This window comes from Aulostomus chinensis, chromosome 7 (assembly GCF_037954235.1).
Source record: "Aulostomus chinensis isolate RoL2024-O1b breed Wild chromosome 7, RoL_Achi_v1.0, whole genome shotgun sequence".
In the NCBI taxonomy this organism is placed as follows: domain Eukaryota; kingdom Metazoa; phylum Chordata; class Actinopteri; order Syngnathiformes; family Aulostomidae; genus Aulostomus; species Aulostomus chinensis.
In genome coordinates, this window is record NC_141326.1 from 5,529,264 (window position 1) to 5,552,932 (window position 23,669).

Sequence of the window (23,669 nt, forward strand, 5' to 3'; positions counted from 1 at the left end):
AAATTGTCAATCCCCTGGTTTTTGCTATGAAAAAACACAATGTCGTTGCAGTCTATATTTCTGTAGCTAACTTGCCTGTTCATTTGTGGTCCAATACTGATCACATGTCCCTTGCACTACTGTGTGGAGAGAATGCCCTGAAAAAATTTGGAAGTGCTCATGTGTTCTCAGAGATGTTAGTGGATTTAAAAGATCTGGAGAAAAATGAAATAATTGTGGGTGGTGTAGAGGTGGCGCTGTTGAGCGATGGAGGAGTAAGACGTGTTTGCACTAGCTCTGATAACTTTTCTTTATTAAAACACTACACTTGTGTAAATCCACTCTTAAAATCCTCGGAATGACACAAGAAAATACATAAAAGTGCACAGTAAAGAACAAGACCAAAAAGGGGAAAACTAGAAAAAACTACCAACAAGAAGCAGGCCCGACCAACCCTCGGACACGAGTGACACACCTCTACCTGAAGATATGAGTGACGAGGCAGACCCACCTAACCGTGCAATACTAGCTGCTATCGCTAGCCTGCGAAATGAAGTCACTCAAATTAAGAGCGACATTTGTGCCTCCATTGATGCACGCATTCAAGCTGTTTGCACGGAGTTGAGAGAGGAGCTGGCGACAACTAAGAAAGAGATTCAGACTTCTATTACAACACTTGAAGGAGCCACTGCCTCGCACGAGAAGAATATCAAAGAGCTGGAGAAGTCGGCCTCATTCCACTCCGACGATGTTACTGCGCTCCAGCGCCAGGTAACACGGTTGAATTCTGAGGTGGGGAAACTGATTGAAAAATGTGAGGATCTTGAAGGCAGATCCAGAACACAACATTAGGATCATTGGAATTCCCGAGGGGGTAGAAGGACCCAGGCCGCGCGACTTCGTAGCTGACCTGCTAAAAGATGCGCTATCTCTGGATGAGAAACCGCTTATTGACCGAGTGCATCGGACCCTCCAGAGGAGCCCCGACCCTCGAGACCCCCCCAGGCCCCTCATTCTGAGGCTGCATTATTACCATGTGCTTGAGGACATCCTACGGAAAGCCAGCGCGGCGAAGCAGCTCTTCTTCCGGGGTAAGAGGATTCAAATATTCCCTGACTACCCTCCATCTGTGGCTAAGTGGAGGGCTTTATTCAACCGTGCCAGGGGGTCACTGCGTGACAAGCCCGGCGTCAGGTATGGCTTACTTTACCCCGCGAGACTCTTGGTCACACATGATGGCACACAGACATTCTTCACAGACCCTAAAAAAGCCGAAGAATACGCGGAGCGACTGTCTGGTCCAGGGTCACCTACAGCTGCAGCGGACTGATAAATCACGGATCTCAGGAATTGTTTTTCCATCTGTGGCTGACTAGTTAGCCTCGGCAGCTAACATTAGCATAACAACTGTAACCTGCCAAAATGAAAAAGAGAGAGAGGAATATGTTTATTTGATTTAAATAATTTCTAACGTTTTTTTTTTGTTTTTTTTTCCTGTGTATGCTGCATAAGATGTGTATCTCTCTCCATACATAACGTTATTGAAATGTAGATTTGTTTTCAGGATTGGGGAGTACACTTGTATTTTCTTTCATTCTGCATCTCCCAGGTACAGTGATAGGTGATAATAGATGATAGATGCGTTTCTTTAAATGGGGGTGCTTGTGTGCGTACCCCTATGTGCTCGCTCGTTCCCTTTTCCATATCTAAAGTACTTGTTATTAAGTTTCAGAGCTAATGTGCCATTTTTGAAGTTTTCAACAGACCACCAGTAGGTGTGGAAGTAACCTTAGATAGTTATTAGTTTGTTTTTTTTTTCTTTTTCCAGTTTCCCTAAGAAGGCTCGCGCCATTCACTTTGAATTGGCTAGCGTAGTTTAGTTTATTTTGTTTTCTTTGTTAATATGTGGTTCAGGTTGATCTGGAGAGGGAGACTTGGGGTGGGGAAAGAAGACCGTACAAGATCTCATTACCAATACGCGGGTTGCTATGAATGATAGTACCAAGGTGAAAAAAAATCTCACTTTTTCCAGTTGAAATGTGCATGGAGTAAATAATCCAGTTAAAAGAGGGAAGGTTTTGTCCCATCTTAAAACACTGGCCTCGGATATTATGTTTTTACAAGAGACCCATCTGAATAACAAATGGCATGGCAGGCTCAGGACAAAGTGAGATCTATCACTCTGCTTTTTCTTCCAAGGCGAGAGGCGCAGCAATCTTAATTAGAAAAGGTGTACCTTTTTTACAGAAAAAAACAATAACCGATAAAGAGGGTCGCTATGTTATAGTGATTGGAGAGATTCAGAATATCTCCCTCACCTTAGTAAATATATATGCACCCAATACAGATAACCCTGTATTTTTCCAGAAAATCTTTGCATTAATACCAGATGTGTCACAGACTAGTTTGATAATCGGAGGAGATTTTAACACTGTTTTGGATGGATATCTGGATAGATCCTCCACAAAGAAACCTCCCAAAAACTCTTCCAAGTGAATTCCTAAATACATATATAAATAACTCAAATATCCTACACATATGGAGGATGATGAATCCCTCAGGTCGGGACTACTCATTCTTTTCACCTGTGCATAATTCTTATAGTAGGATAGACTACTTCCTAGTTGATGCCAAACTGGCACCTTCTGTAGTAGATGCTCAGTATCATAGCATTGTGATTTCAGACCACAGCCCACTTTCCTTTTCGGTGTTTAGATCACTTAAGACAAACCGCATACCTCTTGGAGATTAAACCCTCGCCTGCTTACGGATAAAAGATTTCGTGATTATCTAAAAGATCAGATCTCAATGTATTTTGAGTTAAATGATATTCCGGAGACACCTCCCTCCACTCTCTGGGAGGCGCTTAAAGCCTATATTAGAGGTAGCATAATCTCATTTGAAGCATCAGAGAGAAAAAAAAACATAATCCAGGTTAAAAGACCTAGAGAAACAGATTAAAGAACTGGATCAGGAAAATGCTCGATCCCCTTCTACAACTCTGCACAGAAAAATAACAACGTTGAAGTATGAATACAATCAAATTATGTCTGTGAAAATAAGTAAAGCATTCCTGTATTCCAGACAAAGGTTCTTTGAATTTGGGGATAAACCACAGAAATTCTTAGCCGTCAGCTCCGAAAAATAGAGAACGATAGAACAATATATAAAGTTAAAGCCCGTGATAACACAATACTCACAAAACCCATGGATGTTAATAACAGGTTCCTCGAATTTTACACAGACTTGTATACTTCCAAATCCACTTCAGACCCTTAGATTATTAATAGGTTTTTAGATAAATGCAACCTACCCAAGTTAGATGTTGAAGACTGTAAATCACTAAATGCGGAACTTACAACCAAAGAAGTTCAGTCTGCCATTGCCTTGTTAAAAGGTAATAAATCACCAGGTCCTGATGGATTCCCTGGAGAATTCTATAAAACATATGGTGAAAAGTTATCTCCTTACTTGTCAAAGACATTCAAACACGCTCAGGAAAGTGGTGCCTTGCCACCGACTTTAACTGAAGCTGTGATCACGGTAATTCATAAGACAGGGAAAGATCCAGAGGAAGTAGGTGCATATCGCCCGATTTCACTCTTGAATGTTGACGGGAAGTTATTTGCCAAAATACTTGCTAACAGACTGAGTCCTCTGCTGGAAAGATTAGTTCATCCGGACCAGACAGGCTTTGTACCTAATAGAAATTCTACTTTCAATCTGAGACGCCTCTTTAATATTATGTACACAAAAAAAGAACCATACTCTGATCTCGTTATACTTGCGCTTGATGCTGAAAAAGCATTTGATCAGATTGAGTGGCGATACCTATTTGAAGCTCTTAGTAGATTCAACCTCGGAGATTACTTTTTGTCACTAGTTAAACTTATTTACAAAAATCCTACGGCCAAAATTCTAACTAATCGAACGCTATCCTCATCTTTTAAGTTGTGGAGGGGGACAAGGCAGGGATGCCCCCTGTCCCCTTTAATCTTTGCTCTTGCTATCGAACCGTTGGCTCAAAGCATTAGACTTGACCCTCAGATACATGGATACACTACTAAAGAAACAATTAGTAAAATATCGTTATATGCAGATGATATTCTTCTTTATTTGACGCGTCCACAAATGACTATTCCAGTACTTTTAGATAAAATTAATTTATTCTGCACTTTCGCGGGATATCGGATTAATTGGACAAAAAGTGTCTTAATGCTGGTTCACAGGGATGATATGACATTCCTAATTAATCTCCCATTTAAAATTTCCTCAGAAAAATTCACCTATTTAGGTATAGAAGTGACAAGACAGTATAACTCTCTCTTTCGAGAGAACTTTCCTCCTTTAATAGAAAAACTACGCTCTAGATTGTTATTTTGGGATGCACTCCCAATCTCAATGATCGGAAGAATAAATGCGGTTAAGATGGTATTACTCCCACAATTATTGTATCTGTTTCAAAATATTCCGATATTCCTAAAAAAAACATTTTTTAAACAATTAGATTCTTTAATTACTCCTTTTTTGTGGGGACACAAAGCTCCTAGAATAGTTAAGAAATATCTCTGCAAGCCTAAATCTGCAGGAGGATTAGCACTTCCCAATTTTTTGTTTTACTATTGGGCCTCAGCGATTAAGACCTTCACTTTCTAGCTTAACACCACCACAAAGCCCCCACCTATTTGGCTAGTGATGGAACAGGAGGAATGCCATCCATACTCATTGGCTACAATTCTATTAATGCCAATTAAGATCAACAGGTTATTATATAACAACAACCCTGTTATTTATGGTGTGATCTGTATCTGGAAACAAATCAAATCCAGTTATAATCTTAAATCCATGCCATCTGCACTACCCATAGATAGAAACCCCACTTTTGCCCCGTCTGATCGGGGCGGAGCCTTCTCTCAGTGGAATCAGAAAGGTATTAAATGTGTTGAAGATCTGTATATACAAGGTGTATTTGCCTCGTTTTCTCAATTACAGCAGGAATTTGGATTAGAAAATAAGAATTTCTTTCAATATCTGCAAATCAGGGACTACATACGTAAACATTCTGAGAATTTTCAGACCCAATCCAAAACATTATTAGATGACTGTCTGAAATTGCCAGTAAATGAGCCTAAATTGATAACACGCATCTATAATAATCTCCTGTCATTAAGTCCCCCCTCTACACATATGCATAGACGCAAGTGGGAGAAAGAACTTGACGAACCGATCGCAGATGATCTACGGGACAGCGCCCTTGAGAAGATCAACACCTGCTCACACAGTGCAAGACACTGTCTTATTCAGTTTAAAATTATACACATGGTCCACTTCTCAAAGAAAAGGTTACATAATATATATCCAGAAGTATCTCCTATGTGTGATGAATGTAAATCCTCCATTGCAACCCATCTTCATAGCTATGCACTGTGCCCCAAAATTTACCCTTTCTGGTCTGATGTTTTTAATATAATGTCTGATGTTATGAGGTTTGTGATAAAGCCAGAACCTTTACTTATTATTCTTGGGGTGTCTGAAACCTTTAAGACATTAAACAAAGCACAATGATGTTTTATTTCATGTGGTCTTATAATAGGGAAAATGATTCTTACGTTATGGAAAAGTACAAACTCACCAACATCTAAGATGTGGCTAGAGGAATTAACGAATACACTTCATCTGGAAAGAATAAGATACGTTCTGAAAGATGGACTCCAACATTTTGACGCAGTTTGGCAACCCTTTATACCAGTGATCATCATCTGGCGGCCCCCGGGCCGAATCCGGCCCGCCGAGCCGTCCAATCCGGCCCGCGACAGGATTCCAAAATTGTGAGGATCAAAGAGAAAATATCATGGGGCAACAGGGTAGCCGAGTGGAAACTGCACTGTGCTATCACTGCGGAGACCGGCTAGGCCTGACGTCTGCACAGACGCAATAGGTGGCGTCTGCGGGAGGGGAGTCGGATGGGGATTAGCTCCTGGTCGCGGCTCCTGTTGGTGGTCGAGGTAGTTTGCGCTAACGAAATGCGACAGGCGGACACCGCATGCCTGTGCATGACGAGGATGACCGTACCTCCCCGATTCTCGGCAGGGAGGAATTGGCGACGACTAAATTGGACAGGGGGAAAATGGCGGAAAAAGAACGGTGGAAAAATACAGTGAAAAAAAAATATATATCATGTGGTCCACACTATTAAAGCAACTGAAAACAGAAACAACTAAGACTCTTAACTGTCAGTAATCCCCACCATTTATGACTATTTAGGCTACATTCCGAAATGAGGACAGACTGTTGCACTGTTTAACATTTATTGTTTCACACTGTTCTTTTTTACTTTTCCTCATGCCCTTACATAACATTTGGTTTTTATTTCAAAGTCTCAACAACACGCTTCAAAATGGTAGACTTCTCAGGACAAAAAAAGAAGGAAAAACCAACTGGCATAACTTAAAATAGCATGGTTTATAAATTCTACCTTAGTACCAGAACAAAACAGCTCACAAATAATGTTCGCACGTTAAGTGGGCCAGCGATTTCAAATTGAAAGGCTGAAATGGGCTACTCACACTGCTTAATGGCTGAAGTTACATTTCCCCTCTGACACCAACTTTTTCACATCAGGATTGGCCGCTGTCAGACTTATACGCAAACAGTCCTCCAAAGACTGGTTTGACAGTCGGTTCCTCTCATGTGTTTTTATCGAGTTCATCTTGGAGAACGCAGCCTCGCAGGTGTAGGTTGAACCGAACATGGTGAGCACATACATAGCCAGCGTCTTCAATGTGCCATAGTCCTCGGGACAAGACACCCAAAATGCACTCAGGCTTTCAGCACCACAGAGAGCAGCCTTCATGTCACCTGCGGCCTGGATTTCAGCCAGCTCACTCTGAAAGGCCGCCTCGTCCAACGGCACCATTTTCACCGCGTTTGTGGAGAATTCTCCGCTTGGGCTGATGGTGAATGGGTCGCACACAAATCCAATGACATCCCTGGAAATGAAAAAGTCATCGAATCTAGCGGAGAAGTTGTCTTTTAATTGTGTGATGAATGTCTTCATCTTGTCTGTTACGTTGCTTTCTCCCACCGTCTTCAGTGTGTTGAAGTGCAGCAGCCTCTCTGACAACAAATCTGCATGGAACAGATCAAGTTTGTTCCCAAAGGCATCAAGTTTTTCCACCAAATCCACTACTGATTTTTCTTTTCCTTGCAGCTGCAGATTAAGTGTATTCAAATGGGAGAAAATGTCTGTTAAAAATGCAACGTTGCACGTGTATTCTTTGTCTTGAATGATGCGGAGATGGTCAGCTGCCGCTTTTGATTTACTTTGTTTAAAAAAATCCACTACTTAGGCACGGAGTTCAACGAAGCGCTCCAGTGCTTTGCCCTTACTGAGCCAGCGCACGTCATTGTGCAGCAACAGGTCATCATGAGAAGCTTGGGATTCAAGCACAAATTTGCGGAACAGGCGGTGCTGCGTACTTGAATTTCCTCTGATGTGGTTAATAATTTGCATAGTTTTCTCCATCACCTCTTTGAGCTCCCCACTTAGTTTTGCGCACAGCACACTTTGATGGATAATACAGTGAAGTGCGTTAGTTTTAGGAGCGACAGTCTTTATTCTGCTCACCAGACCCTTGTTTTTGCCAATCATGGCAGGTGCACCATCTGTCTGTCAGGTTGATTTTATCCAGGGACAATCCATGGCTTTTAAAAAAATCCTCCAGTTTTCCAAAGATGACGTCAGCAGTGGTGTTGCCCTCCAGCGGAAGCAATGCCAGCAGCTCCTCTCGGAAATCTTTGCCATCAAAGTATCTGACAAAAACGCACAACTGTGAAATATCCGTGTTGTCAGTGGACTCATCAATAGCCAGCGCAATGTATTTGGCTTCCTTGATCCCGTCAATAACAGCTTGCTGGACATGCTCTGCCAAGACGTGTACAGTACCTTGCTAACACAAACCCAGTTCAGTATTTGGTCTCCCTTTATACATAGCAGGGCTCTTGTGATGTATTCATGCGGGTCTTCTTCAGGGGGTGGGAGGTGGGTTTTTTGTCAACCTGTTTTTGTTTACGTGTTCTGTAATTGTTATTATGTCTGTATGTAAGTTTATATTACAAATGCCCAATAAAGATACATGGGAGAAATTGTGGGTGGTGTAGTGGTCAAAGGGGCTCTCTATTGTATTGCTGGTGATAATCTGGGATCCACAGTATTGGTGGGTTGACTGAAAACTTCAGTTGTTCTCAGTACTTTTGCAGGTAAAGATGAGTTTCAGAGCGATAATTCGAATGTGTGTGGTCCACAGCACACCCCTGAAAGCTACGATTCTGCTGTTGGTCATCTTGAAACTGAAGATACTAAACGCAGCAAAGGCATCAAGGTAAACTCTGTTTCCAGTGACCTGAAATCTTTTCACGTTTGCCTGCCTGGGCTCTCTTTTTTTTGATTCCCTACTGTTACACCGGCCTGCGCTCCCCTTCCATGAACCAGTCTGCCATCCAGTCCCCCATCAAGCTGGCTTGCTCTCCCTGCCTCCCCTTCCAGAAGCTTCCTTCTTCAACTGTTATTAACATTTCCATGTTTCCCACATTCTGCATTGTAAACTGTTTTCTTCTCTGTAACAACATCTACTGCACGTCTGTCCGTCCTGGGTGAGGGATCCTCCTCTGTTGCTCACCCTGAGGTTTCTCAGATTTTTCCCTGTTAAAAGGGTTTTCTATGGAGTTTTTCCTCAGTCGATGTGAGGGTCTAAGGGCAGAGGATGTTGTTATGATGCCATGTGAAGCCTATGAGACAAACTGTTGGTGAAAACGGGCTCTACAAATAAAATTGCCTTGCCTCTCCTTGTTTAGGCCATGACATATTTGAGGGAATCCTAGCCTATGATGTTGCACTGTACTTGACGTAAAAATAAATGGTTTACACATTCACATTTGAATCAAAGGATTAAACAGTTAAAGTATAAAGGATCCAATGCCATCACAAAACCGAGTGCTGCCAACTCCACACAGAGAACTGGAATTTCTTAAGGTTGCTGCCCGTATTAATTGGTGACAAAATGCAAAATGCAGATGATGCAGTGTAGCAGTAAACTCTCCAACTTAAAGACATTGTCGATATGAATTTTGCACAAAAGACCTCATTGTCACAGGTAGCCTATCTTGACATTATAATTCAAGAGTATTTGGAAGCAAGGACGTGTTCATTCCTGAGAGTCTACTCAAACCCAAACACCATTTTTTGAGGTGCCATACAGCATTAATTTTGAAATTTTGCCCTTTGATCAGGTTATGGACGATGCGTTTTGAAAGCAAACACAGCTACTTCAAGATATGTGCCAGGCATCTGAAAAACTTGAAAAACATCTGCCTAACTCTATCAGAAAGACAGATGTTTCATATCTCTCAGCTGGGCCAGGATGCAGTCAGCTTCTGCAAGTCAAAGACAGTTGTACATCTTACCCCAGTCTTTACAGTGACACAATTAAACATGCAGTGAGACAGTTTTTCTTTTCAGAAAACAAAACTTGTGTATCTGCAGACATACAGTATAAAGCTACATCTTATAAAAAAGGGCAGTTCCGAGTGACAAAAAAAAAGATGAATTCATGGAGTTCGGAGTGCTTCTCATCATTCTAATTCATAATGATGCAGCTGTGTATTTTGTAATGGATATACAAAAAGCTGACTATCATTCAGAGTACTCTGACAAAACAGAATACAAGGTTGCAGTGTCTTAACATCAAAGACTCGGTTGAATTTTATCCGTTATCGTCATACATTGTTAACGGACACCAAGTCTGACGCACAGTGTGTTGTCGAAATAAATATGATCTTGGCTACTCTAGTGGAGAAACCATGCTAAACATGCATGTGTCCTTTGTAAAATGACTTGACTTGAAAAATATGTAGGTGACAGGTGTACAGAAACAAACGTCCTCACTCATACAGTATTACACGATATAATCACAGTACTGGTTTCTATTAAAGTGCCTGAAGATTTCATTAAGATGTACAGAAATAGTAATCTTCACATTATAAACTCAAAGTATAGGTCCCTTTATCTGTGTATAAGTAAAGCATTACTTAACAATGTGGCAAATGATTTTTTCTTTCATTTGTGATCTTGAAAACTGGTTATCATTCTTCCTCATTTCCAGAAATGACTGACTTTGAACAAACATTTCTACACACCGCCATCAATCTTGCCTGTCCTTCCACAGATGACAAAAGATACTTAAGAAGAGACCTTAAAGTCCATTTGCGCGGAGACATATGATGATATCCAGTTCATTGAAGAAGCAGATTTGCTGACAACTCTGAGGCCAATTCAGGCCCGAAAAGCTGCTTGGAAGCGGAGATGTAAGTAAAGTATTGCTGTACAAAATGCAACCAGTATCAAAAATGGTCCACATAAATGGTCAATTTGAAAAATAAAAACTCTTAAATTTAAATTTTGTGTGTATCTGTCTCCGTTTTTCAGGCCAGATTACTGAAACAAGCAGCTCATCTCTTTGTGTCTGGCCACCAGGACCTCTCTCATCTGTGGAGTCTCTTTCACCCAGAAGTTCTTCTTCAAACTCTTCCAACAGCAGCCGAAGCCCCAATGTAGACTTGGTGGATACCTTTGTGATACCCTGGGTTAAGTTCCCAGAGGAACTAATGCAGTCACTGGAGAGAGGAAGATGACCAACCCCATGAATGAGAAGGGAGATGGTCCAAATTGTGGTTTGTGAGATCATGCAAACAAGTTGTTGTATAAGTAGAAGGAAATCCACTGAAGTTTCCAAAAAGATTGTGGCAAAATACGCCAAATCTCTGCAAGACGTCATCGAGGGACAAGTGATGCGGCCCAGGTATCACTCTCTCGTAAAGCAAATGCAAAAACGGATAGAGAATGTTAAGAGATCTATGACCCCAAAAATAGGGAAATGAAAGCACCGATGAAGTCCCACCAGAACAGACAGCAGCAATCCAGGACACTTATGGATGCATCAACTGGGATGTGAAATTCCTGCCCCTTGAAGAGACCCCAGAGAGCCAGGAGGAGAAGAAAGAAAGGATGAAGATGATGTCTCAGCAGACTGATACAAATACAGAGGAGGTCAGACATCTAATGAAGTTAACCTTCTACACACAGCGTAAGCAAGTTCACCAGGGTAAAAACCTTAAAGACCTCCTGAAAGAGTGGCCTCTTTGGTTCCATGAATTTGGCATGGCTGTCCACTTCAGAGAACTCACCGCAATTGGACTTCCAATAAGCTTCTAATCACAATGTGGATCTGAAGGGCAAACGTCTCCTGAACTACCTGAGTATGGTTTGTGTGAACAAGAGCAAAAAGTTCCTCTTGGCGTTAATGAAGTTGAAAATGAGGGAGCTGAGTGGCTGCTCTGACAATGTTAAAGGGATGATCCTGCTCCCCCTGGCCTGCTTTGACGAATAGGAAGATGCAATGTTCTGTTATGTGGAGGACACATGCCAGGCTGTGGAGGTACAGATGGACCAAGTTCACTTGTCTCCCTCCATTGTTGTGTGTGGTAAGTAAACATTTTTTTCTTCTTTGGCCTTTCTGTAATTTCTCACATTTCTGTATTCTTGCTTCCTTTTCTCTCTTTTCTGTCTGTTTTGATTCAAATTCATGTTGCAATCTTTTATTACTGTAATCTCTTTAAAGTTATTCAGATTGGCCTTTAAAAATCCTCACTTTCATCTCCCCTAATGTCTGTATTGTTGGTAAGTAATTTAAAGGGGTAGTTTGGAGAAGCAGCAAGAATTCCAGTTTAGGAAATTAAATGTGGCGTACATGTAAAGGTAGAATCAGCGGGATTTATCTGAGCTGCAAATGCATCAGAATAGCAAGTACCAATGCTTTCCAATGTTTCCAAAATTCTCCAAAGTGGGGGCAAGCCAACCTACCTGATGCAACCCCACTTCAAAAACACTGAATCATCCCCTTAATTTACACTAAAATATGATTTTATATTTGCTTGAATTATGTTTATGTTAAAAGGGCGATCCTGCTATTCGTGGATCAAAACATTGCACACAACAACATTCTCTTCTTCATTGTTGCCCTCTGCATGATGTTTGGGAGCTATTACTGCTTTAACGTTACCCATCAGAGCTGGCATCAACCCTGGACTTCCTGCACAGGTTTGTCTTTTTGGATTGGCAATATTCATCATTTTCACTTTAGTCAACCTAAAGAAATCTAAAGCAGATGCTGCTGTGACTTGGGAACTTGTCATTTTCCCTTTTTACTGTTACTAATACATTACCCATTTAAAACAAGCCTGTTCTTAACACACAGATTGCTTGACCTCTGGTGTTGCTGATTGTAGTTTTTTGAAGGACTGCTCACCCAAACACTTCACACTGAGACAAACTGACTATGTAGCATTACCAAAATGTTAACATGAAAACCCAGATTAGCTGGCACCACATTTGGTATGGACAGGGCCGTATTGAGAGGATTAACTTCAAACTTCTCATTACAGGGTTTTGACCGCACCACAAGTTATTCTTTGCTCAGTTCTGGTGATCTCTTGACCGTACGATTCTGCCTCTGATTGTTGGCAATTCCTTTCATTTCATTTCACCTTCATTGATTCGGGGAGGGCTAATTGAGAGCAAGCTCTCATTTCCAATCATGCCCTGATTACAGCACAAATACAATTCAATACATATCCATAATAATATACATTCAACAGAAGCACAAGTGAATTCAACAAGCACACGTACATTCAGAAATCATGAGATCAACAAGAATGTATTTTAAATGATTAAAAGGAATCAGTGTATCCAACTGAAGCTGAAACAGTAGATTATTCCACTTAAAAGGAGCAAAATAAACAAAAGCCAATTTCCCTCCCTGCCTATTAACAACTGGGATATTAAGAGCCAGTGGGTTTTGTGCACGAATGGGATAGTTAAGGGATCTGAAGCTCAGTAGGCTCGATAAGTAGAGTGGAAGTTAACCCTAACCCTTCTTAGAGCCAGGGAAGTCCAACCTACATTCTAGTATGGATGGCAGTGATGGGTCATGAAACCATCGCCATTAATAAATCCAATAGCAGAATGATAAACTGTATCCAGTGGTTTAAGAACAGAGGGAGAAAGATGCATGTAAATGATGTCACCATAATCTAAAACGGATAGAAATGTAGCATGCACTATCTGCCTTCTACAGTGCTGGGAAGGACAGGATTGATTCCCATAAAAGTATGCCAATACACTGTAGGCTTCAGCTTCTTTAAAAGTTCTGCAACATGAGAATTAAAAGACAATTTATCTTCCACCCAAATACTCAACTACTTATAACAAGAAACCATGCCAACATGACAACGGTCTGACAAATGTAAAGACTTTTGTCTAAAATGTTACATTTCTTTACAAATTTAGTTTTTTGCCAATCTATTATTTAACAGTCCTTTACTTACTCATTATGGCCCTTTTTCGGATTGGTGTTTTTTTTTGCCTGCTGTGGCCAAAGAGCAGGTGGAGCCACCACAGTGCATTATTTGGCTCCATCTTGGTGGCGTGGTTTTGTTCAGGATAACGTTCGTTCTCTAAGACCCTGGTGATGCAACCCAGTCTCATGGGGAAATCGTGAAACTGTCACATTAATTACAGTTTTTCTCAGTCGCTTTGGTGCATTTTTGACATCACCATTAACATTTGCACTACAGTTGGTGCATTTCTCAGAACAATTAGTACAAATTGAAAAACTTAGTGGATAACCTGAAAAAGTGCATCACTTGCTCAAAATGAATAGTTGATTCCTCAAAAGCAAGAGTTCATGTCAGTTAAACTGTCTGTGTCATTCCATTGTTTATGAACAAGACAGTCAAATGGGTTTGTCATGTTTTCATTGTGACAGGTTACTCTCTCTGTGGTTTCCAGTGCAGAAAAGCCAGATCTTGGTGACACTAAAATTATTCCTGGACATTGACCTGACCTGGCACCACCTACACCAACCCAAAGGCACTTTTAAGAGCCATTGTCTTTCTATCTGTCTGTCTGTCTGTGTCTGTATCTGTCTGTGGCACTGCTAGTCTGCCTGTTTGTATCGGTTTGTTTGTTTGTTTGTCTGTATCTGTCTGTATATGTGGAACTGTTAGTCTGCTTGTTTGTATCGGTTTTCTTGGTTTGTTTATTTGTTTGTCCGTACCTGTCTGTCTTGCAATGGACAACAGATATACCCTTGACACCCAGAATCCCCAATACAAAGAGGGGAGGTGCATGGCTGTTGAACTGAAGCACGGCAAGTTTCTCTCTGTAGCCAGGGTGAGTGTTTACATCATAATTTAGTTTACCATACATGTGGGTGACAAATTATGTACCTGATTGAATGTGTGTAGAAATATGAGTGCTGAAGATTTCATACTTTTATTCAACAAGGCAGTTGAGTATTTAACATCCCAGCACGCCCCGTGGCAAGTTCAGAAATGATGAAAAGGCCCAGATGATGCTTACTTTGTATCAGCAGTGAATAAGATGCTCTTAGATCTACAGAGGAGACTTCAGTAAACAAATGAAGACATTGAGGTGCTTCTGCATGAGTGAAGTATGTGTACATTGGAGAGCAAGTTCTGTAATGTAACTGTCCTTGACTACAGATGGGGATATGGTGAGGGTCAGACAGTGTGGATCCCTCAATTCAGTAGAAGCTGGGGTTTGCTTTCATAAGTCATCTGGTTTTGCTTCTCCTGTTTAACCACATCAGTTTGACAAAGCTTTTATCAACACATAGAAAGCAGCTCAGATCAGGAAATGGGCATGGTCTGGAAGAGGCTCTCAAGCCAAAGACAAGGCAAGCCCAGAGGGAGGTGTGGTGGGTGACGCTGAGCCTCAGCGACAGCTTCAGCTTGAAATTCTTGCATTTTTACACATAAGCAAGAAATAAAAAAATACTCTGTCTCACTAGAATTTCTTTTAAAATCTAATTTTCACAATAATCTGGCTGGGGGGGCAGTTTCGCCTGCAGGCTTCCAATTGCTGATGACTGTTTCAAGGATACAGATCAATTCTTTTTTAACAACGTTATGTTAACAGCATTCTTGATAGTTTTGCTTGGCCTCAATGACACTCATCACCATCTTTACAATATGAATCAATCCACTACAGAACAATACAGCCAAAGCAGAGACAAGCACCAGAACTACAGGACAAATTCTCTATGTCTCACCAAAACTGAGCTGAACTCATATGATCCACTTTGTTCAATCTTCCTTAAGTTTGCTGGTTTGAGACATTTCCTCTCAGACACCTCAGACATTTCAACCTTGGTGCAACCTTTGTCAGAGGAAGACAACATCAAAACACAAATAATCACTGTTTCTACAGTATAAAAGTTGGAATACAAGGTAGTCTGTAGTTCCTAAAGATTTAAATTATATCAGACACAGTATTGCAGTTTTAAATTTGCTCCTTTCAAGCAGTGTTATGCCAAATTGTAACTTTGTCATCAACCTTATATCACATTTCAGTTTTTGATCTTGAACGCATAGAAAGAGATGTTTCAATAGGTTGTCAATGGTCTTTATTCCTATCTCAGACAAACAATGGCCTCCAAAGACGAACCAGTCTTTGGAAGCATTCTGCAGTCAGAAACCTCCACTTACGAGGTCCTGTGCTTTCTAGGAGAGGGCGCCTATGGCAGAGTAATCAAGTGTAGGAGGACTGACAAGAACAGCCATCAGAGAATAGTGGCCCTCAAAACTATGAATAGAGATGATGCCAAACATGAGGGAGGACAATCAACACTGCATAATCTGTGAAAATACTTGGCACAGTGGTACATTTAAGTTTATAACCCAACAACTCAACCTAATATCGTTTTCAGACAAATGCAGATAAACATGCTGCAGAAGATAAAGAGGCTGGACCACAGCTCTCTCTTCATCCACTGGGAGCAGGCCTTCTCCTTAAACGGAGACGCTTGTCTGGAGTTTGAGCTTTTACAACAGACTCTGCGCAGCGTCATGGAGGCAAGACGCTTCAGACCTCTCAGTCTGATATCTACCAGGCCCATCATCCATCAGGTATGTTCTACAACATTCCTTCCACAATTCACAAAGGGTACTGATGGAATTCTGTTGTCCTTGTGATCACATTAATGTTTTCTCCTTTAACATTCTTTCAGCTGGCAAGGGGATTATGCCATTTAAAGGAGGCACAAATTCTGCATACTGACCTCAAGCTTGATAATGTCATGCTTGTGGATCATCAGAAACAGCTTTTCTGCATCAAAGTAATTGATTTTGGCCTTGCCTGTGAAGCCTGTGAGGCAGAGCAGGGCGCTACTCTTCAGTGCCTTGCAAACTAGTAAGGAACTGCAGCAATAATTGATCTCTTAGTGAATGAATTGTATGTGAATCTACTTCTTTGAAGGTAATGAGAGTAGTTCTCATGGTTAATGTGATTCTCAGTGCTCCAGAAATCATTTTGGGGCTGCCATACACAGAAGCTATTGACATGTGGTCTGTGGCCAACATGGCCGTTTATACGTTCCTTGGAAAGCTTCTCTACCCTGGGTTTACTTGGTAAGTTCCCCTTTAGTTCCACTGTGTGTGTTAATATATTTATACTGGTGTAGTTGCAAGTTGTTTGGAGTAAAAATACAGTAGTTATTTCATCGAAACATCAAAATGATTGCTTCAAAGTCCTCTGTGTGGACTGCTGTCATGAGTTGACTTTGTGCTCTACCTTCAGCTCAGGCTCATCACCCATACACAGGGTCCAATTCCTCAGTTCATGTTGGAGTCTGGATGGAAGACTAACAACTTCTTCGATCAAGATGAAGACGGTCTGTGGTAACTCAAGGTTTGTACCTCTTCACTACTGCTCACATCCAACAGAACTACACAAGATTTTTGTTCTTTCTCTGAACTCAAGAGTTCATTAATATGTGATTCTTTTTCTTCAAACACCAGAGCTCTTTTGTGTGGAGACAGGAACTATGCCCCTGGACACCAGGATGATTGAGCTCAGTTCCTTAGATGACCTTCTCCATGTAAGTGTCAACTGTCAAAATGTGAAAATTAACATATTTTTGGAGTGTAACTCAAAACCCCAGTCATAGTTGAAGATACCCCTGACCTTGATCCTTGTTTGTTCCAGTACGGTGCTGAATTGCAGGGTTCTGCTGATCAAGCAGCACAGATGGCTGGCTGACAAGTGTTTGTTGATCTGGTCAAAAAGATGCTTCAGCTGGATCCCTCAAAACAGATCACACCCCAGGAGGTGCTGGAGCATGCTTTTGTGTCCATGGAGCACTTACAGGCTTATGAAACCACCAGCAACTAGTAAGTCAACACCCTGATTTAATTCTAAGGTGATGCTCTCTTCTTAGTATGAAAATACTCCTTATATTTTGTACTTGCACATCTGATGGAATGTTTTCCTGTCTTGCAGTGCCAAGTACTGCATTCAAATGGCAACATTACCCTGGATTGCCCAGCCAATCCCGGGGCTCTCCCTTAGAGACAGGGTGAGAAGCTCAGTCATTCGAGAGTAGAGCCGCTGCTCCTCCATGTCGAGAGGAGCCAGTTGAGGTGGTTTGGGCATCTGGTGAGGATGCCTCCTGGACGCCTCCCTCGGGAGGTTTTCCAGGCATGCCCAACCGGTAGGAGGCCCCGAGGCCGACCCAGGACACACTGGAGGGATTATAACTCTCGGCTGGCCTGGGAACGCCTCGGGATCCCCCAGAAGAGCTGGTTGAAGTGGCTGGGGAGAGGGCAGTCTGGGCTCCCTTGCTGAGACTGCTGCCCCCGCGACCCGGACCCACCGGATAAAGCGGAGGACGACGACGATGGCCCAGCCAACTCAGCAGAGGCCTCCTCTTCCTTCCACTGGATGGAAGCGAAAGAGAGACGCTAATGATAATGGTGGGGATGTTAATTCAAGCCCAGCACCACATCATAAGAGGCTGCGTCTTCCTGCTATAAGGAAGCGCAAAAATATGCAGCTGACGAGGGAGGTGATTATGGGAATCAAAGCCCAACATCTGAAAGGATGAAGACTGATGGGACTTCACGCAGATGGGCTTACCTTCTTGACATAATTATTATAGAGGTTCTAATTTATACGAGACACTTTCAACATCCTAAAAATAATTTTACAGAGCCAGTTATACGAGCCCAGCCCAGCCCCCTGACCAGGGTGTCAGCCGTAAAAAAGACCGGAAAGTGTAATTGACAAACAGCCTGAAAACTTAAGAAGAAGAAGACAACATGAGAGGCTGCGGCTTGTCCAGTGATGGAGGGAGGGAGGAGGTGAGTAGACATGTAGAGAAGCTAAATACCAGATCGGATAATATGTCTCTGATGACCCACTGAGACATTTTTGTGTTTAACGTGACTGTGATTGATGCTGACTTTCAGAACCTCGCCAGGACACCAAGCAGGAGAACACCAGGCCCCTTTATCTCCCATCATCCTCCTCTTCCCTCCCTACTCTCATCCATATGAGACTGCACTGATGTATCAAATGTGCTAGAAAATAAAATGTAATGGATTTGATGTCATTGTCTGTGTTCTCAATATCGTCAAGACATGATAGTTGTTATGGGCCTTTGATAGCCTCACTTGCCTGAAGGTTATGATTGCTATCTATGTAGATTTTACATTGTATCAATGTTGACTAATGAAGTGCCTACAGCTAGCAGCAGGCTAAAGTTTAAAAGACCATCTGTCTTGAAGCGACAGTCTTTCTGCCTTGTAAATTCTCCACCCTAAGCTAACGATGGCTTCTCCCTCTTGCTCTGCTCTCTCCTGCTCAGTGTGCCACATGTTTAGTTACTCCTGTGCCTCCTTAAGTGATACTGATAAGTGTGTTAAATGTAGTTTGTAGCGTTGGAGGCGAGGCTTAGTGGCATATTGGCTCCGCACCAATGGATCCAAACAATTAGCCGCTAGAGCTAGCCAGCTCCCGTTAGCTGGTGCGGACCACCTGAGCTTAGCGCCTAGCTTGGTCCCAACTAACGCTCCCCTGACAGCTCCTGAGCAGCTGGGAAACCAGGGTGGCTGGGTGACTGTCTGAAGGAAGCATAGTCCTAAGCAAAAGCATTGGAGGCGAGGCTCAGTGGCGCGTCAGCTCTGCACCAATGGATTCAAATAGTTAGCTGCTAGAGCTAGCCAGCTCCCGTTAGCTGGTGTGGACCACCTTAGCTTTGCGCCTGGCTTAGTCCCGACTAACACTCATGAGCAGCTGGGATACCAGGGTGGTTGGGTGACAGTCTGAAGGAAGCATAGTCCTAAGCAGAATCCAACTGTAAGTGATCAACCACTGCTTCATGTCCCTAATAGGTTCTCCCCACTCTGTGACACATCCATTTGGAAAACAACTCTGGTAACTGGAAGTTCTATTCTGAGAAACCTGAAATTAGCAACACCGGCCACTACAGTCAAGTGCATTCCAGGGGCCAGGGTGGGCAACGTTGAGTCAAATTTAAAACTGCTGGCTAAAAGTAAACATCCATCGTCATCTTCCGCTTAAACCTTCTTGCTGTGAGGCCACAGTGCTAACCACTGCACCACCGTGCAGCCTAAAAGTAAACATAAATATGATAAAATCGTTAGTCACGTTGGTGGTAATGACATCTGATTACACCAGTCAGAGGTCACAAAAATTAAAATTGAGTTAGTGTGTACATTTGCAAAGACAATGTAAGACACCCTAGTGTTCTCTGGACACCTGCCTAATCGGGCCAGCGATGACATGTTTATCCGCATGTCATCATTCAACCACTGGCTGTCGAGGTGGTGTCCAGCAAACCAAGTGGGCTTCATTGATAAACTGAAAACTCCTGTTTTCCTGTTTTTGTTGTTTGCCAGCTGAACCGAGCACGGTGCAAGTTGGGTACCCACACAGTCTGACACAGGTGACTCCTGTTTGACGGTTTTCTCCTTCAGGTTGGCAAAATACTCCAAAAGAGGTCCTTCTGTAGTCAGTTCAATCTGTCAGGGATTGTTGGGGAAACAGGACCCAAATGCAGACGGCAGCCAATGGGAGTTTTAACAAAAGTATTTAATATCAGACTGGCAAAGTAAAAACTCAGGGGTTCAAAGTTTAACAGAAGAAAAAAAACAAAGTAGCAACAAACATGGTCCACAGGCCTACGTCCTGGATGGACAAAAGTTCAGCAAAACCAAGTAAACTAAACTTGCTGGGAACACGGAGGAGCAGGGAACAAGACAAGAATGAATGAGTTACAAAAACAGCTACACTGACAGTAACAGAATAAAAAAAAAAGAAACAGAATCAGATACAATGAACCAATACAAGACAATTGGAAACACAGAGGATAGATACACAGGGAACCGAGACACAGGGGAGACACAAACTAATCACAGATGGGAGCACACAGGAAAACAGGACACTAACTACAAAATAAAACTGGAACTCAAGATAAGGACCATGACAGTAGAGCTTTCATGGGGTAAAACAAATCCTGTGTAATGTTTAAATTAATTACTTGGCATTTTTTAGAAGTAATATCCAAATTGGGTCATGCTTTAGACCAGTGAGGGCCCTCATCCAAACCTGTTGCTTGGCAAGAGGCAAGCAATCCAATTTTAAGATAATTATATAAAATAATATATGACACTACAACTCTTGTTTTTCCCTATACACCCAGTAAAAAAATGGAGGGGGTCAGACTGTAGTGGTCTATCCCGAGGCAGCTATGTTCAGATGGTCTGTCTGAGCCTCAGGTAGAATAGCTTCCTGGTGGGTAATATGTTAAACACAAATCATTGAATAACATGATTCCAATTTCTTTCCACATATCTTACAGCATATATATTCACTTTCCACTCCATTGTGGGAAAAATAGTTCTCTGCTAGTAAGGATTAAAGTATTAAAAAAAAATGGAGTGTTGGTACGTCACTGTAATGGACTGAGCTGGTAGACAAAGAGCCTAAGGTGATTTTGAGAAAAAAAGAGGGTTTTATTTTACCCCCCCAAAAAATAAAAAAAGGAAATACAAATACAAAATACATAACCAAGGTTCTGGGCCAATAAAAGAGGTCAAAGAAACATAACTTAAGAAAAGGGAACTTAACCCTACCAACAGACCGAACAAAATGAACACAATGGGGAACATATATACATTGGCTGATCAGGCTACACAGAGACAAAAGGGAATGACAGGGCAAACAACACTACAAACTAAGCGATAATTAACAATCCTAATAACCCCCTTTAACAAAGATTAACTCGACCACTATTAACCAAACCAAGAATGTCAAAACCAAGTATTCCGCAAAGAAACAAATAATATAACTAAACTGAAGCAAACAGTTCCTCCCTATGAGGTTGCTGGCATTGGTATGACCCAATCGACCTCTTCCTGCTTAAAACTGCTCCACTTCCCTGATGCACATCCTTTGCCCGAGCCTGGCCCGATGTCCTCCAGGATCAGCACCTCACACTGGTAACTTAATACACATTAGAACATTTTAAACAAGTGACTGTACAAACGTTAACTAAATGTGCACGCGACGAAATAGAAACTAATGTACTGTCAACTAAAATAAACATATGCTATTTGAAACAAAATCCAGTATGTGGTCATTTATCGTTTGAAATGTAGAATGTGATTAAGATAAACTAAATGAGGGGAAAAAATGAACTGCTAATGCAAAGAAACCAAAGTGTGAGTGCAGGCTCAGATACACACTTCAGAGCTGTGGCTGCGAGTGCGGCCATCACAGTCACCTTATAGATATTTGCAGTTGCTTTTCTTTTCAAGGGAACATTAGATCTTTCTTGTCATTTAGTTGGGAAAAAAATTACTGATACAAAAGTTTAGGAGTGAATCTGCCAAACAAAGTAATATTTTTCAGACTTTTAAACCCTTAGGGACCCAATCATGTGTGACATCAGACACACATTCTTTGCACTCAAATATCACATTATATCTTGTGAAACTACACAGCTGCACCTTTACAATCAGAATCAGATTTCAGAAATTATTGGATTGCATGCTCCATTTCACAGTAAGAAACAATATATAATAAAGAAAAAAACTGAAATCAAGATTATGAGGAGATATCTTTGTACATATTTACATTTTTACACTGAATACATTCATTCAGATATTTGTATTGCACTATTTAACTGAGAAAAACATCTCTAAAGGATGGGCTGCATCTTAGAGGGAGGAGTTAAAAAGTTTGATAGCCATCAGTAGGAATGATTTCCTATGGCACTCAGTGGTGCCACATGGGGGTATGAGTCTCTGGCTGAAAGTACTTTTACTGCTGGCCAGCATGTGATAGAGAGGGTGTGAAGTGTTGTCCAAAATGGTCCTAGTCTTGGACAGCATTCTCCTCTCTGACACTGCTGTCAGAGAGTCCAGCTCCCCTCCTACAACATGACTGACTTTGCGGAGAAGTTTATTAAGTCTGTCAGCATCCCTCACCTTTAATCTGCTGCCCCAGCACACCACAGCATAGAGGATGGGGCTAGCCACCACAGACTCATAAAATATCTGCAGCATTGTCTGACAGATGTTGAAGGACCTCAGCTGCCTCAGAAAATAGAGGTGATTTTGGCTCTTCCTATAGAGGGCGTTTTTGTTTTTAGTCCAGTCCAGTTTATTGTCCAAGTACACTCCTAAGTACTTGTACTCCTCCACCATCTCCACACTGGTCCCATGGATGTAAACGGGGGGCAATGGTACCTAGCACTTATTTTTGCATTCTAGTATTTGTTACAAAATGACTTTTTTTAAATTTAGCTGCATTTAAACATAAATACGGTTTGCAAAAAGCTGTGTGTTGGTGTGCACTTGATGTCTCTTAGATGGTGATGATGTGAAGATGATGATGAAACTGCTGCTGACACAGTCTTAGTTGCATATAAAAAGGTTGATTGCAGAAAGCACAGTGTCACGGCTCTCAAGCATCCATTGAGAGATTCTTGAGGCCAGATTTGATCCTCTGGGTGCCATGCTGTAAGAGACCTTACTATATATCATCATCTCCATCCCTTCAGGGTATATTAACTTAAACATGTCGTAAAGTGGCCCGCTGACCATACATAATACAACCCAGCTGCAACAACATCCTCCTTATCTACCAACCCTGACCTCACCTAAGGACAATCAGATACCACACATTCCTTTTACCCTCATCTAAATAACTCACGAACCCATCATCTGGCAGATACAGCACACATATCATATGAAACGGCAAAAACTGAGCTTCACAATGATATAAGACACATACATGTGCATTGAAAGTAACTTTTTACAACTTGGCTGATAAAAAACTGCAAAATAATAAGTTGCCTTATTGTTAACTCCAGTATTTCACTCGTACTTGTCAATCGCATTACAGAGAAGAACAACATATCTCACTGGCCCCTAGGTTATCATGTTTTCCTCTATGATAAATTACATCCATAATCCAGTTTTGATCACTGCAAATTCCTACAGGGTGTCCAGTATAAGTATGACATTGCATCCTTTTCTGAATGATAGGACTGTTTTGCGTCTTAAAACCTTCACCAAACTTTCTCCAAGTAAACAAAAGAGCACAGCTGCACACATTTTGCAGACAGATTCTACTATACATGGGCATTTACAGTACCCTTTGTGCGTGAAATATGCATGGAGGCTACTATAAATGTGCATGTGCATATCGGTGCAGGTCAGGTCAGGACAGGTCAGTGTCGGACACT

At 41.7% G+C, this 23,669-nt stretch overlaps 1 protein-coding gene and 1 long non-coding RNA gene across 2 annotated transcripts; both read left to right on the forward strand.

Moving 5' to 3' along the window:
* The first annotated feature begins 15,840 nt into the window (after nucleotides 1-15,840).
* LOC147258395 (homeodomain-interacting protein kinase 1-like) lies at nucleotides 15,841-17,058 on the forward strand. The gene is made up of 5 exons (XM_086207619.1): nucleotides 15,841-16,023; nucleotides 16,125-16,306; nucleotides 16,411-16,524; nucleotides 16,694-16,804; nucleotides 16,915-17,058. The coding sequence occupies exons 1-5, from the start codon at nucleotides 15,841-15,843 to the stop codon at nucleotides 16,964-16,966; spliced, it is 642 nt and encodes a 213-aa protein (XP_086063745.1). The 3' UTR covers nucleotides 16,967-17,058.
* On the forward strand, nucleotides 17,059-18,458 carry LOC147258396 (uncharacterized). The gene is made up of 3 exons (XR_015116754.1): nucleotides 17,059-17,286; nucleotides 17,396-18,255; nucleotides 18,364-18,458. It is a non-coding gene; the product is annotated as an uncharacterized LOC147258396 (long non-coding RNA).
* The last annotated feature ends 5,211 nt before the right edge of the window (nucleotides 18,459-23,669 follow it).